At 45.6% G+C, this 17,600-nt stretch overlaps 1 protein-coding gene across 4 annotated transcripts in view; it reads right to left on the reverse strand.

Moving 5' to 3' along the window:
* The window catches only part of LOC144781481 (phospholipid-transporting ATPase IC-like), a 1,874,327-nt gene that overhangs the window by 230,286 nt on the left and 1,626,441 nt on the right, over positions 1–17,600 (reverse strand). For all 4 annotated transcript variants that reach the window (XM_078660356.1, XM_078660353.1, XM_078660355.1 and 1 more), the window contains one exon: positions 16,177–16,400. In XM_078660356.1, the coding sequence (XP_078516482.1) occupies positions 16,177–16,400 (224 nt within the window). The remainder of the gene's footprint in view (positions 1–16,176; positions 16,401–17,600) is intronic.

Genomic DNA, 17,600 nt, shown 5'->3' on the forward strand with positions numbered 1-17,600 from the left:
GTTCGGGCGCCATTATGTGGTAAATAAATAAATAATACCTCTCTTTTTGACTAGACATATATCATAACAGATAGCTCAATAAATAAGAGTCAAGATTCGAGGTAGTAGGAGTTTTGCAGGTTTAATATAGCATAAGGACAGGAACAGGACAACCTGCATAGGAATAGGATGGCAGGGCCCAGCAGCTGCTGGGGCTGGATCTGGGATGAGCGCTGGCTTTTAATAACAATACATGAGCATATATACATAACGTGAACACATAGCATTACATTGCAGTAGGCGTAGCAGTGGGTGGAGCAGAAGGTGTGACGCGTAGCAGTCGCGAAAGATAAGGGCGAAAGTAGGTGTAACTGGGCGTATACATAGACATGTGGTGCAGACGTAACAGGATATGTCATGAATGGGGCGGAAACCATGGAGGGGGCTACCTAAGGAGCCGGGACCTCTAACCTGATGGTGCGCGCAAACTGGCAATGACGTATTACTAGGAGAAGCTGGGGGCTATGAACTCTGTGCTAGGAGCAGAGACTGAAGTCTGGAGAGTCAGGGCGACATGTACCTAAACAGTATCTAGTATCTGATGTTTAGAGAACATGTTGATATAAACTAGAAGTTAGGAGGGGAAAGGCTAACTTGATTCTAAGACTGGACCATGCATTATTCTACATGTAGTGCGTGATGAAGAATATTAAATGACCATTAAATGCAGTATTTCTCTAACGTGGAGACGTGAAGGCTAGACAATGACGGAAACTATTGATGCGATTCAGTAGCTTAGGAATGCAGAGAAGGAGGGCTGAACTGATAACTGGACTCATAACATATTCTTGGCAGACTCAGAGGCAGAGCCAGGCTGGACCGGGCACTGCGAGGCAGGAAGTAAGTGAAGGGTCGAGGATACAGGTGGGGGCTGTATCGCTCCTCAGCGAGGCTTCAGGAGACAGGAGCTGAATCTAGTGTCCAGGCCCTTTTGAGGCCTAGAAACGGGGACTTTATAATAGAATAACGTGCACACTGAGAAACGTGGCAACGTAGCTTTACATAGGCCTGATATTCGTAGTATTCACGAGGACTGGAAACTGGCATACTAGAGGTGGACACAACTGTAATTGCGTCACTAATCGGACATGGGGAGTACATATGCATATTTAATCATGCACACATAACATATGATGGATGACACGTAGGGACACAGAACATGGCAAAATTTACTTTTCCACAACTCTGCACCCTGAATCTGCACTCTGAATCTGCACTCTGAATCTGCACTCTGCACCCTGAATCTGCACTCTGAATCTGCACTCTGAATCTGCACTCTGAATCTGCACTCTGAATCTGCACTCTGAATCTGCACTCTGCACTCTGCACTCTAAATGTGCACTCTGCACTCTAAATGTGCACTCTGCACTCTGAATCTGCACTCTGCACTCACAATCTGCACTCTGCACTCACAATCTGCACTCTGCACTCACAATCTGCACTCTGCACTCACAATCTACACTCTAAATCTGCACTCTGCACTCTAACTCTGCACTCTGAATCTGCACTCTGCACTCTGAATCTGCACTCTGAATCTGCACTCTGAATCTGCACTCACAATCTGCACTCTGAATTTGCACTCACAATCTGCACTCTGCACACTGCACTCTGAATCTGCACTCTGCACTCTACATATGGTATGTTATGCTTACATACGTTCCATATATTATCCATGTATATGCCACATTTAGTTAAGAATATATGTTCTGTTTAGTTACATTACTTTGTTTGTATACCCTTTTATGCTGCTCTAAAGTTATTTCAATGGGTGAAATGCGGAGCCTGGGTAGCAGGAAGGAGAAGATAAGAGAGTGCATCGAGTGCTGACTTGTGAGCAAGCGCCTTAAGCCATCAGGATGCTACTTCAAGGCACGTAGACAGGGTTGTAATACCCAATAATACTCGTAAAGGTAGCTACAAAAAATGGCGTTAGGTTGTGCACACACTCTGCAAAGATGCGTGTAGCGCCTGAAGTCACAAGTTGAACCTGGTGTTGTTCGCTACAATAGACAATAGTTATCAGTGAGGTTTGTTCCACCATGAAACGAAAGTTGGCTGCCGACAGTAACAAGGCAGTGCTGGGAGGGGGGCTGAGCACCAACTGAAGTGCTCTGGTTGCACGGCCTGCGGCCGTGTGAAGTGTTATCAGTGAGGTTTGTTCCACCATGAAACGAAAGTTGGCTGCCGAGAGTAACAAGGCAGTGCTGGGAGGGGGGCTGCGCACCAACTGAAGTGCTCTGGTTGCACGGCCTGCGGCCGTGTGAAGTGTTATCAGTGAGGTTTGTTCCACCATGAAACGAAAGTTGGCTGCCGAGAGTAACAAGGCAGTGCTGGGAGGGGGGCTGCGCACCAACTGAAGTGCTCTGGTTGCACGGCCTGCGGCCGTGTGAAGTGTTATCAGTGAGGTTTGTTCCACCATGAAACGAAAGTTGGCTGCCGAGAGTAACAAGGCAGTGCTGGGAGGGGGGGCTGCGCACCAACTGAAGTGCTCTGGTTGCACGGCCTGCGGCCGTGTGAAGTGATAAGACTTTGAAGTATGTCACGGCGCCTGAGGGGAGAGCAGAGAGAAGAGAAGGCTCGTGCGGGCAGAAATGACGGCCGTGGGAGGTGGGAGGAGAATTCGGCATGGCTGGGGAGGGGAGGAGAAATGAAAGTAAAGGCTGTGTTTGCGGGGAGAGAGAGGGGAGGTGCTGGTGTGGGAGGAGTGCTGCTACGGCCTGGGGGAAGCTGGCTGGGGAGGGGGAGGAGAAATGAATGTAAGGCTGTGGGGAACAGAGTTTATGGCCCAAAAGCGCGTGCCTGTGGCCACGTGAACTTCAAGAAAACCGCAAGGAACGAAGCCCTTGGTTTGAGGAGGATTTCGAGCACTTGAATTCTCGCTCCCTCAATGCGCTTGCGCGCATTGTAGGTCACGAGACCTAAAAAGCGCCAGGGGGCTGCGTTGCAGAGAGGTGTAAAAAGGGGCGTGGCCTCTTTACACCTCTCTGCAACGCAGGCCCCTGGCGCACACTGGAGGTTCCTGGTGGGCTAGTTGGCCCCCAGTGACCCGCAGTATGCGAGGGGAATTACTTCCCCCTCTGCAAACGCGCCAGGGTGCTGCGTTGCAGAGAGGTGTAAAAAGGGGCGTGGCCTCATTACAACTCTCTGCAAGGCAGCCGCCTGGCGAATACTCTAGGTTCCTGGTGGGCTATTTGGCCCCCAGGGACCCCCAGTATTCAAGGGGAATTATTTCCCCCTCTGCAAATGCGCCAGGGGGTGCGTTTGCAGAGTGGTGTTAATGGTTTTTTTTGGGATCAGCAGGGTACGCGTACCATACGCGTATCCTGGGATTTAACAAAATAAATAAATAATTTGAGGGGACCTTGGGGGTCCTTGTGGGACCCCCTGAGCAGGCCTAGGGGGTCAGGAACCTCCAGTATGCGCCAGGGGGCTGCCTTGCAGAGAGGTGTAAAAAGGGGCATGGCCTCTTTACACCTCTCTGCAACGCAGCCCCGTGGCACACACTGGCAGTTCTTGGTGGGCTAGTTGGCCCCCAGGGACCCCCAGTATGCAAGGGGAATTAGTTCCCCCTCTAAACAAGCATTTGCAATGCAATAGGTCTCGCATTATGAAAGTTTGAGCTATTGGTCTTGTAAATGACAATTTTTTTATTTATGTGTTGATTTTGAAAATAGCTAAATTAATAGCTTTGTCATTTTCAATGCCAATAGTTATAACTTTCGCACATGTGACGACTATAGCATTTGTAATGCAACATGTTTTGTATTTACGTGACTTAGATGTATTGATATTACAAACAGCAACGGCTTTTAATTTTTTAAAATAATTAATACTTAAATAAAAGTGATTGTAATTTATATTGGCAATAGCTTAAACTTTTGTAAATAACGTTTGTGAAGATTATGTTCAGTGTATTTTATTGTGATGAAAATCCAAGAACAGAAGTGAAATAACATCTTTTTGTGACATTTGTAATAAAGCTTGAAACATTGAGAGAACATAATTGAACCAGTTGTTGTTGAATGGTTGCACAGATTGATGCTGTGATGTCGCGGAGTGATGTTGTGATGGCACGGAGTGATGTTGTGGTAGCGCTGAGTGATGCTTTGGTGGTGCTGAGTGATACTGGGATTGTGCTGAGTGATGTTGTGGTGGCGCTGAGTGATGTTGTGGTGGCGCTGAGTGATGTTGTGGTGGCGCTGAGTGATGCTGTGGTGGTGCTGAGTGATGTTGTGATGGCACGGAGTGATTTTGTGGTGGCGCTGAGTGATGCTGTGGTGGCGCTGAGTGATGCTGGGATTGCGCTGCGTGATGTTGTGGTGGCGCTGAGTGATGTTGTGGTGGCGCTGAGTGATGTTGTGGTGGCGCTGAGTGATGCTGTGGTGGTGCTGAGTGATGCTGTGGTGGTGCTGAGTGATGCTGGGATTGCGCTGAGTGATGTTGTGATGGCACGGAGTGATGTGGTGGCGCTGAGTGATGCTGTGGTGGTGCTGAGTGATGCTGGGATTGCGCTGAGTGATGTTGTGGTGGCGCTGAGTGATGTTGTGGTGGCGCTGAGTGATGTTGTGGTGGCGCTGAGTGATGCTGTGGTGGTGCTGAGTGATGCTGGGATTGCGCTGAGTGATGTTGTGGCGGCGCTGAGTGATGTTGTGGTGGCGCTGAGTGATGCTGTGGTGGTGCTGAGTGATGCTGGGATTGCGCTGAGTGGTGCTGTGGTGAAGCTGAGTGATCCAGTGGTGGTGCTGAGTGATGCTGTGGTGGTGCTGAGTGATGCTGTGGTGGTGCTGAGTGATGCTGTGGTGGTGCTGAGTGATGCTGTGGTAGTGCTGAGTGATGCTGTGGTGGTGCTGAGTGATGCTGTGGTGGTGCTGAGTGATGCTGTGGTGGTGCTGAGTGATGCTGTGGTGGTGCTGAGTGATGCTGTGGTGGTGCTGCTGAGTTCTCTCTGCAACTGCACTCTGCAACTGCACTCTGAATCTGCACTCTGAATCTGAAATCTGCACTCTGAATCTGAAATCTGCACTCTGAATCTAAACTCTGAATCTGCACTCTGCACTCTGAATCTGCACTCTGAATCTGAAATCTGCACTCTGAATCTGCACTCTGAATCTGCACTCTGAATCTGAAATCTGCACTCTGAATCTGCACTCTGAATCTGAAATCTGCACTCTGAATCTGCACTCTGAATCTGCACACTGCACTCTGAATCTGCACTCTGAATCTGCACTCTGCACTCTGCACTCTGAATCTGCACTCTGCACTCTGAATCTGCACTCTGAATCTGCACTCTGCGTCTGCACTCTGCACTCTGCGTCTGCACTCTGCGTCTGCACTCTGAATCTGCACTCTGAATCTGCACTCTGCACTCTGAATCTGCACTCTGCACTCTGAATCTGCACTCTGAATCTGCACTCTGCACTCTGAATCTGCACTCTGAATCTGCACTCTGCACTCTGAATCTGCACTCTGAATCTGCACTCTGCACTCTGCACTCTGAATCTGCACTCTGAATCTGCACTCTGAATCTGCACTCTGCACTCTGAATCTGCACTCTGAATCTGCACTCTGCACTCTGAATCTGCACTCTGAATCTGCACTCTGCACTCTGAATCTGCACTCTGAATCTGCACTCTGCACTCTGCACTCTGAATCTGCACTCTGCACTCTGAATCTGCACTCTGAATCTGCACTGACAATCTGCACTGACAATCTGCACTCTGAATCTGCACTCTGAATCTGCACTCTGAATCTGCACTCTGCACTCACAATCTGCACCCACAATCTGCACTCTGAATCTGCACTCTGCACTCACAATCTGCACACTGAATCTGCACTCTGCACTCACAATCTGCACCTGCACTCTGCACTCTGAATCTGCACTCTGCACCCACAATCTGCACTCTGAATCTGCACTCTGCACTCTGCACTCTGAATCTGCACTCTGCACTCTGAATCTGCACTCTGCACCCTGAATCTGCACCCTGAATCTGCACCCTGAATCTGCACTCTGCACTCTGAATCTGCACTCTGCACTCTGAATCTGCACTCTGAATCTGCACTCTGCACCCTGAATCTGCACTCTGAATCTGCACTCTGAATCTGCACTCTGCACCCTGAATCTGCACTCTGAATCTGCACTCTGAATCTGCACTCTGAATCTGCACTCTGAATCTGCACTCTGAATCTGCACTCTGAATCTGCACTCTGCACTCTGCACTCTAAATGTGCACTCTGCACTCTAAATGTGCACTCTGCACTCTGAATCTGCACTCTGCACTCACAATCTGCACTCTGCACTCACAATCTGCACTCTGCACTCACAATCTGCACTCTGCACTCACAATCTGCACTCTAAATCTGCACTCTGCACTCTAACTCTGCACTCTGAATCTGCACTCTGCACTCTGAATCTGCACTCTGAATCTGCACTCACAATCTGCACTCTGAATTTGCACTCACAATCTGCACTCTGCACACTGCACTCTGAATCTGCACTCTGCACTCTACATATGGTATGTTATGCTTACATACGTTCCATATATTATTCATGTATATGCCACATTTAGTTAAGAATATATGTTCTGTTTAGTTACATTACTTTGTTTGTATACCCTTTTATGCTGCTCTAAAGTTATTTCAATGGGTGAAATGCGGAGCCTGGGTAGCAGGAAGGAGAAGATAAGAGAGTGCATCGAGTGCTGACTTGTGAGCAAGCGCCTTAAGCCATCAGGATGCTACTTCAAGGCACGTAGACAGGGTTGTAATACCCAATAATACTCGTAAAGGTAGCTACAAAAAATGGCGTTAGGTTGTGCACACACTCTGCAAAGATGCGTGTAGCGCCTGAAGTCACAAGTTGAACCTGGTGTTGTTCGCTACAATAGACAATAGTTATCAGTGAGGTTTGTTCCACCATGAAACGAAAGTTGGCTGCCGACAGTAACAAGGCAGTGCTGGGAGGGGGGCTGAGCACCAACTGAAGTGCTCTGGTTGCACGGCCTGCGGCCGTGTGAAGTGTTATCAGTGAGGTTTGTTCCACCATGAAACGAAAGTTGGCTGCCGAGAGTAACAAGGCAGTGCTGGGAGGGGGGCTGCGCACCAACTGAAGTGCTCTGGTTGCACGGCCTGCGGCCGTGTGAAGTGTTATCAGTGAGGTTTGTTCCACCATGAAACGAAAGTTGGCTGCCGAGAGTAACAAGGCAGTGCTGGGAGGGGGGCTGCGCACCAACTGAAGTGCTCTGGTTGCACGGCCTGCGGCCGTGTGAAGTGTTATCAGTGAGGTTTGTTCCACCATGAAACGAAAGTTGGCTGCCGAGAGTAACAAGGCAGTGCTGGGAGGGGGGGCTGCGCACCAACTGAAGTGCTCTGGTTGCACGGCCTGCGGCCGTGTGAAGTGATAAGACTTTGAAGTATGTCACGGCGCCTGAGGGGAGAGCAGAGAGAAGAGAAGGCTCGTGCGGGCAGAAAGGACGGCCGTGGGAGGTGGGAGGAGAATTCGGCATGGCTGGGGAGGGGAGGAGAAATGAAAGTAAAGGCTGTGTTTGCGGGGAGAGAGAGGGGAGGTGCTGGTGTGGGAGGAGTGCTGCTACGGCCTGGGGGAAGCTGGCTGGGGAGGGGGAGGAGAAATGAATGTACGGCTGTGGGGAACAGAGTTTATGGCCCAAAAGCGCGTGCCTGTGGCCACGTGAACTTCAAGAAAACCGCAAGGAACGAAGCCCTTGGTTTGAGGAGGATTTCGAGCACTTGAATTCTCGCTCCCTCAATGCGCTTGCGCGCATTGTAGGTCACGAGACCTAAAAAGCGCCAGGGGGCTGCGTTGCAGAGAGGTGTAAAAAGGGGCGTGGCCTCTTTACACCTCTCTGCAACGCAGCCCCCTGGCGCACACTGGAGGTTCCTGGTGGGCTAGTTGGCCCCCAGTGACCCGCAGTATGCGAGGGGAATTACTTCCCCCTCTGCAAACGCGCCAGGGTGCTGCGTTGCAGAGAGGTGTAAAAAGGGGCGTGGCCTCATTACAACTCTCTGCAAGGCAGCCCCCTGGCGCATACTGGAGGCTCCTGGTGGGCTAGTTGGCCCCCAGGGACCTTCAGTATGCAAGGGGAATTAGTTCCCCCTCTGCAAACGTGCCAGGGGGCTGCGTTGCAGAGAGGTGTAAAAAGGGGCGGGCCTCTTTATATGTCTCTGCAAGGCAGCCCCCTGGCACGGTTGCAGATGAGGAAATAATTCCCCTTGAATACTGGGGGTCCCTGGGGGCCAACTAGCCCACCAGGAACCTCCAGTATGCGCCAGGGGCTGGGTTGCAGAGAGGTGTAAAAAGGGGCATGGCCTCTCTACACGTCTCTGCAAGGCAGCCCCCTGGCGCATACTGGAGGATCCTGGTGGGCTACTTTGCCCCCAGGGACCCCCAGTATTCAAGGGGAATTATTTACCCTTCTGCAAACACGCCAGGGGGCGCCTTTGCAGAGTGGTGCCTTAATGTTTTTTTGGGGATCGGCAGGGTACGCTTACCCTACGCATATCCTGGGATTTGTTTCTGAAAAAAAATGTTTTTTTGGGCCTTGGGGCGCTTTTGCAGAGTGGTGCAGGGAGGGGGCAGGGATTGAGGTGAGGATTGCACCACTCTGCAAACGCGCCCCCTGGCGCGTTTGCACAGGGGGAACTAATTCTCCTTGAATACTGGGGGTCCCCAGGGGCCAACTAGCCCACCAGGAACCTCCAGTATGCGCCAGGGGGCTGCGTTGCAGAAAGGTGTAAAAAGGGGCGTGGCCTCTTTACACGTCTCTGCAAGGCAGCCCCCTGACGCATACTGGAGGTTACTGACCCCCTAGGCCTGCTCAGGGGGCCCCACAAGGACCCCAAGGCCCTCAAAAACATTTTTTTTAAGAAAAATCCCAGGATACGCGTAGGGTACGCATACCCTGCCAATCCCAAAAAAAACACATTAAGGCACTACTCTGCAAATGCGCCAAGGGGCGTGGCCTCTTTACACGTCTCTGCAAGGCAGCCGCCTGGCGCATACTCTAGGTTCCTGGTGGGCTATTTGGCCCCCAGGGACCCCCAGTATTCAAGGGGAATTATTTCCCCCTCTGCAAATGCGCCAGGGGGTGTGTTTGCAGATTGGTGTCTTAATGTTTTTTTTTTGGGATCAGCAGGGTACGCGTACCATACGCATATCCTGGGATTTAAAGAAATAAATAAATAATTTGAGGGGACCTTGGGGGTCCTTGTGGGACCCCCTGAGCAGGCCTAGGGGGTCAGGAACCTCCAGTATGTGCCAGGGGGCTGCCTTGCAGAGAGGTGTAAAAAGGGGCGTGGCCTCTTTACACCTCCCTGCAACACAGCCCCCTGGCGCACACTGGAGGTTCCTGGTGGGCTAGTTGGCCCCCAGGAACCCCCAGTATGCGAGGGGAATTACTTCCCCCTCTGCAAACGCGCCAGGGGGCTGCGTTGCAGAGAGGTGTAAAAAGGGGCGTGGCCTAATTACACCTCTCTGCAATGCAGCCCCCTGGCACATACTGGAGGTTCCTGGTGTGCTAGTTGGCCCCCAGGGACCTCCAGGATGCAAGGGGAATTAGTTGTCCCTCTGCAAACGCGCCAGGGGGCTGCGTTGCAGAGAGGTGTAAAGAGGCCACGTCCCTTTTTACACCTCTCTGCAACACAGCCCCCTGGCGCATACTGGAGGTTCCTGGTGAGCTACTTGGCCCCCAGGGACCCCCAGTAGGCAAGGGGACTTAATCCCCCAACTTAGAACGCGTTACGGGCATGTTTGCTCAGTGGTGAAGGTAGGGGACGGGGCTTGAGGTGACATGTGTGCAAACATGCCCTGTGGCGCGATTTAGCTTGGGGAATATATTCCTCTTCAATCCAGAGGTCCCCTAGGGGCCAACTAGTCCAACGGGTACCTCTAGTAAGTGCCACGGAGCTGCGTTGCAGAGTGTTGTAAAAAGGGGGCGTGCCCTCTGAACACCTCTCTGCAACACAGCTCCCAGGCGCAAACTAGAGGTACCTGATGGGCTAGTTGGCTCACAGATGACCTCAGGATTGAAGAGGAATATATTCCCCAACCTAAAATGCGCCACAGGGCGTGTTTGCACACGTCTCCTCAGGCCCCGCCCCCTTCCTTCTCTATTGAGTGTAATATTCCTCTAAAATCAGCCGAAGTACGAATTCCGATTTACTCACCTGTTATCACGAGAGATGTCAGTGCTGCATCTTTCAGCCCACTACTGATCCTGAAAAGTAATTGTAACCATACTTACAGTAACTTGAATTTCCTTCCATAGGTTAACATTGACTGGTTTCACTTGAAAAATGTTCTAAGTGTGGAGTTTTGGAACTTTTAAAAATTCCTCAAAAATCAGCGAACTACGAATTCCGATTTACTCACCTGTTTTCAGGGGAGACCTCATTGCTGCATCTTCCAGCCCACTACTGATCCTTAAAAGTAATTGTAACCATACTTACAGTAACTTGAATTTCTTTCCATAGGCTAACATTGACTGGTTTCACTTGAATTTTTTTCCAAGTGTGGAGTTTTGGAACTTTAAAAAATTCCTAAAAAATCAGCTGAACTACAAATTCCGATTTACTCACCTGTTATCAGGAGAGACCTCAGTGCTGCATCTCTCAACCCACTATTGATCCTGAAAAGTCATTCTAACCGTAGTAACAGTAACTTGAATTTCCTTTCATAGGATATCATTGCCTGCTATATAAAATATATATAAATTAAAAAATATAAAAAAAATACAAATATCACAATTTCAATAGTTTTAAAAACATGTATTTTTCAATTTATATAAAAAATATGTAATGTAATTTAAAATATAAAATATCTAAAAATAAATAATTTAAAATAATGTAGTAAATCAGTATAAAGAAAATATAACAATTAATACATTTAAAAATTATCATTTACAAAACCCTTGAAATTCACTGAAAAAAAGCCATAGGTTTCACCTACGTTATAGTTAAAAATTTGAATTTAAAAAACCTTGGAAATTCACTGAAAAAAACATAGATTTCAAACACGTTATAGTTAAAAATGATCATTTACAAAACCTTTGAAATTCACTGAAAAAACCATAGGTTTCACCTACGTTATAGTTAAAATTTCACATTTAAAAAACCTTAGAAATTCACTGAAAAAAACATAGGTTTCAAACACGTTATAGTTAAAAATTAGCATTTAAAAAACCTTGCAAATTCACTGAAAAAACCATAGGTTTCACACACGTTATAGTTAAAAATTAGCATTTAAAAAACCTTGCAAATTCACTGAAAAAACCATAAGTTTCACACACGTTATAGTTAAAAATTAGCATTTAAAAAACCTTAGAAATTCACTGAAAAAAACCATAGGTTTCACACATCTTATAGTTATCTGGACATTTCACTCATACAAAACCATTGAAATTCCCCCGTTATAGTTAACTATAACTCGCGCACCCGCAATGCACTGCTGATGACATCACATATTACATCACTCATGACATGGTCAGTGACATCACTCATGACAACACTGATGACATCTCAAATGACATCCCTGATGACATCACTGATGACATCATCCTTGTGACAGAGTGGCAGACCTCCTCTCAGCTTAATGTAACCTTTGATACACACATTCAAAAATAGAAACTAACATTTTCAAAAAAATTGAGATACCAATACCAGTTACAACAACCTATTCAGTAATTCCACCATCTACATACACATCTACTCATTCACCAACAGTTCTTTATAGTCACTCATACATGTACTAACTCATCATATATACTCATACACCTATACATCCTGTAACACACCGATACTCATCCATATAGATACTCACACATGCAAATAAACTGTTAAACATCCATTTACTTGCATATACAGCTATACACACACCACTACATTTACTTCTACAGAAACATACATATACTTGCTCTCTTAAACATTCCCTTATAGAAACACATACTTATTTATACGGGAACTCTTCCAATCTGTCACTCTCACATATACTCACTTATATGCTTCAACACTCACATATACTAGTTTAAAGCATATGTACTTACTCATAAAGACACTATTGAGACAGTCATTCACTCACTAACACACCCATACACACACTCATCTACTCATACAGTCCTACACACATACTGTCTTCAAAACACATACAAACAGTGACTCACTCATTCATGCATCTATGCGCTATGTAATACTCCCCACCGAACCATACAGACACTCATACTGATACTCAAAAAATCAACTAATAACCCATATAGACACACATGTAGCTACTCACCAACCCATGCAGCCACTTATAGACAAAGTGAGACAGTGATACAGATATTTACATATTTAAACATAACTCGCTAATACATTTATTCACTAAGATACACTTTTTGTTTTTTTCAGTGAATATATATATATATATATATATATATATATATATATATATATATATATATATATATATATATATATATATATATATATATATATATATATATATATATATTTTTATATATGTATCCACACAAAGAACTATCCAGGAAATCCAGAATGAGTCAAGCGGCACACCAAGAGGACAGCACAACGAGTTTATTGTGCATACATCGACGCGTTACGGCGAAGCATTTTTCAAGTTGTGTGACCTGCACCCAATCGCCCATAAAAATACGGGTCACAGAGCATAGACATGGAAAAAACATTTAAATTCATGGTGCAACTCACATTTTGACATTATTAAATTCATAATGCTTTAAAAATCAGTGCAAAAGTACCTTCAAATAAAACTCGTCCACAATAGCAGAATTAATAAGGGATTAAGGAAAGTTTGCTTTCGCCATGAGATATCGATGTCATGGACATAGATGACAGACCTTACCGATCAAGGACCATTCTCATTATTGCCGCTAGTTCACCATAAATATAGAAAGCGGACTATATTTACATGCTGCCCTTTTCGCGCAATCTAATGCATATCCCTTGAATATTTATATAATAACATTGTATCCATATTAATTTTGTGAGCAGATGCGCACAGAGCAGCGATATCATGGGTAATGCACCCCATAGAAAATACGCCTCAACAATAACATAGGTGAACATGAGCACAACATCCTGACACAAAGGAACAATTAATCCAGCAAATGCTTTACAGTCACATGTGTTCAGAAATATGTAAGCATCATAGCGAAGGTCAAAAGCCCAGTTATTCATAGATCCTGCATATGCAATTCGTTAATAAATTATTCAAACTTCTACATTGTTAAAGTTGCCTCATTCAACTGACTCATGTTAATCAATGTTGTTTCGTGTCTAGGCATAACAAATAATAGGTAGGTACCAAATAAATGCGATGCATCTAAGTGAAAACAAATGAAATCTTGGAACAGGAATTCCACTGGTGGGGGATGTGAAGACAAACCATGTGTGAGGGAATCTAGTTCATTTGCTCAATCTAGCACCAAAGAACTTTCCATTGGGGTGTGATATGCCATTGCCAATAATGTCACAACTCACAAATTTCATGGGGTATATTCCCTACTAATGATGCTTCATTCTCCCTTCCATGCAATAAAATAAGTTAAAATTAAAATCAGTCAAAGACTGAACAGAATCATACGTGTGGACAGCAAGGAAGGAATGTAAATTCATATAACATCATTTGTATCCAATGGGGGTTGCTAGCTCTTCTCCTGAATTGAGCCCATTTGGCCACTTTATATTGAGCTCAATAATATACTTGGAGTCTGTGACTCTTAAGAGTTTTTCTCGATCGCCTCCCCTGGGGTGTGGTAAGATTCTGTTGATCCCAAAGCATTCCATAAGATTGCAGTTCCTTTGGTGTTTCTCTTGATAATGTCTGGCCACTGGGTAACTTAGATCAACATTAGTAACGGCCCTCATATGCAGCAAAACACAGGTTTTTAATTGCAGCTTTGTGCTGCCAACATACTTCAGGCCTCATGGGTATTGCAAGACATAAATAACAAAGTCACTTGTGCATGTAATGAGCTTGTGATTTTTTGACTAGCCTTTGTCTGCCCTGTAGCTATCTTTATTGTGGCTATATTTACAGGCTTTACAGGAATTACATTTCCTTAATCCCTTCATCATTCCTAGCCAAGTGGTGGGGCTGGGTGTGCCATGGTAACTGTGGACAAGATGGTCTTTTTCTGTAGGTAAACAGAAGTGTTGTGCCTACAGAGGACCATATCACAGGATTAGTTGCCAGCAAACCCCAATGTCGTTCCATAGTGTGCTTTAGAACATTCGACTGAGTATTATAAGTGGTGATTAGTCTAGATGCCTTCATTACATTTTCTTCGTTTCTAGATTTTTTTCTTCTTTCTAATGAGAAAAGGGCCGCATTCTGTGAGATGTTGCTGACTTTATCCCTGGCTGCTGTAATTACTTTACTGTTATACCCACGCTGAAGGAACCTCTCTTCTCTTTCATAACATGTTGCTCCTTCGCAAAGACCTCTTCCGTGTTACAATTTCTGCAGGCCCGAAGAAACTCACCATAGGGAATGCTATTGCGCAAGGGAACAGGATGATTACTATTAGCGTGGAGTAGTGTATTGCCAGCAGTGTCTTTTCGAAAGAGGCTTGTCAAATCTGTCCATTTTCTATTTTAACTGGCACATCCAGAAATTCACAATAAGTAGAACTAATGTTGTGAGTGAATTTTAAATTCAATGGATTCTTGCCCAACTCAGTGATAAATTCTTGTGCCAGGTCCACCGGCCCATCCCATATCAGGAACAAGTCATCAATACACCTGATCCAGATAGGAATGTGCTCGGTGAACCTCTCATTGTTATCACTCCAAACTACCTGTTCCTCCCACCAGCCCAGGTAAAGTTTAGCCAGGCTGGGGCAAAACAGGTGCCCATCGCTGTACCAGATTGATATATGATTCACCTTAATAATTGCAACTTTTTTTATAATAATTCTATTTTTAATAAGTTAGATATATGTTTTATTTTATATGTTGGTTAATTTTAATGTTTAAGTTGTTCTTGATTTGTTTAATGGAATGTTTTAATGGTTTAAATTTTTATATATTTTAAAGTATATCTAGTTTTTTTTTAACCCCTTGCGTGTGTCGGACAGCCCACGGCCTTCCGATCTCATGGTGGGCGTGTGCGTAGGATGGCCGGGGGCCATCCGAACTTCGCCCATGCATAAAACGCCCGCACTGAGCGAAAATTCGCACATCGCGTAAAGGGTTAATAATTACAAATATTTGTAATTCAATTATAATTTTGTTGGGTAAAATGCTAAATAAATTAAATGTAATGCTATATATATTCATATTTCGATTTACGTACCTTTTTTGATGATATTCTGTCCACAATACTTTCGACACAATGTAAACTTGATTTTTGTTGACGATATCTTTGACATGATATTCGTTTGTAACAATATTGTGGTAAACTATAACCTACATATGGTATACACATTGGGCCTTAATTACAAATGTTTGCAACCAAATTTACCTCAGGTAAATGTCGCCCAAGTGGTGGAGGGTGGGCATTTGTTTCAAGGCACGATTTGCCTTGGAGGTTCGGGCTTGCCCAAAAGCATGTACATTATCGGGAATTTCCAAACTTCTTTCTGTCCTCTATTCTCCCTGGAAATGGATGGAGCTTTACTCCACCTAAGGACTGGAGTAACTCTCCTTCAAGGATGGAAATAGGAATTAATTATTGACAGATTTTGCAGAGTGTAGAAGAAGGGCTTTCCCTATGGGGATTTTTTTTTGCATTTGAACAGGTGGCACCATTTTCCCTGTACAGACATCTCTATTATGGAGAACTCCACACAGTGAAATAGCAGCCAGTGTGACATGTCACGGGTTATCACCAGTAGTATGCCTGGAAACTAGTGCTTGGCGCAGCTTTCCAGGTGTACTACCAGAAATGTTGGTGAAGAGGGTATAAATAGAAAATAATTCTTAGGTGGAGACGTAAATCCTCGTCTTTACTTTTCCATGTATTTTTCTGAATCTGATCTTATATATTTTCTGTCTCTAATTTGTTAATGGGCACCTCAGCTTGGTGACAGAAGACAGAGTGACAGAGCCTCCCCACACCCTACCCTTTGCTGACATAGATGCAGGTGGAACCCCAAATCAAGCTGTTACCTGTGCAGAGAAGGCATTGAAGATAGAGAACCAGAGTGCGATCAGCTGGTAGGAGAAGGTCTTGTAGAAGTAATAGCTTAAGAACTTGCACATGCGGTAGGAGGACCATCGGCCGTGGACAAACAGGAGACGCTGCAGGAAACGGAACTGCGCCAGGGCATAGTCACTGGCAATAACAGCCTGTAGGCCTTCCTGGCCGCTGATGCCTACACCAATGTGCGCAGCTGCAAGACAATAGAAATGGGATATAATATTAAGTGAGGCCTCCATTCCAAATAGGGATGAGGGCTCTTTTTTTGGAGCAAGAAAGCAGGCAAACTTTCCATATCTTAAGCAAAAATTAGGCAATCTAATTTCAAGAAGACATTCTTTCCATATTTTCCCTTTCAACAGGCACCTACCATCCATAACAACTGATGCTATTAAGGGTGTACCTCAATGAGCAAATGAGGTCACGACTTGACCCAGATCTCCCTCTTTATTTACAGGTTTGGCTCATTTAGACTTACCCAGGGGATGCCTTCTGTGTTACTCTTTTCTGAGTACTGCAAGGTTTTTGTAAAGTGTGACACTGGTGTTTCTATGGTGTCAGTAATACAATAGCCTTCTTGTGAGTGCTACAGTGCTTGTCTCATTTGTATAAAGTGGTGTCCTACTGTAAGTAAGAGCCACAGTTGTCATCTAATATTATTACAAGCAAGGGCTTCCGTTCTTGTCTCCTATGAGAATGTGATAGCCAGATGCATGTCAGGTCGGAGTGTTGGCCTCTCACGTGAATGTGATAGCTGCTGAAGGTAAGGTTGGTCATTGCCTCCTCTATGTGTTGGGATAGCTAGCTTTAGGTGAAGGCTGCAGTGGTTGCATGGTGTTTAGAATGTGACAGCCGGCTGCAGGTGAGTGCTGAAGTGATTTTCTCCACTGAGCGATGTGAGGACTGTACTTGAGATCTGTATTGGTTATCCCATTAATTTTTTTGTATTCATACATTTGTTTGAGGAAACACTGAACATTATTCATCATATGGTAAACCATGCTACCATCTCGACAATAAACATTGTAACCAAGTGGTGTCAACACATCGTGGGGCTAACCAGAGCCGGTAGGATTCCCCAGTCCTGCATCATGTGCCAAACCCTCTCCTCTACATTAGGCCATACCTCTGGGTCAGAGGATTCTCAATTCATCCAGAACAGTGCCTCTTCTTGGCCTATGGCACCCAAATCGCCACTTCTAGCCGCAAGATAGTTCTCCACCAAGGCTCTTTCTAATCTGTCCTACCATCTCTTTTTTGAGAGTCCTTGCATGTTTGTCACAGCCACCGCTATCTCATTGTGACCTATGGTCTTACCATTTTTGTCTAATGTCCAAAGTACCACTACTCCACTCCCCTTCCAATGCCCCCTCCCCCCAGACGCTGGTAGTAC

This window comes from Lissotriton helveticus, chromosome 9 (genome assembly GCF_964261635.1).
Source record: "Lissotriton helveticus chromosome 9, aLisHel1.1, whole genome shotgun sequence".
Taxonomy (NCBI): Eukaryota; Metazoa; Chordata; class Amphibia; order Caudata; family Salamandridae; genus Lissotriton; species Lissotriton helveticus.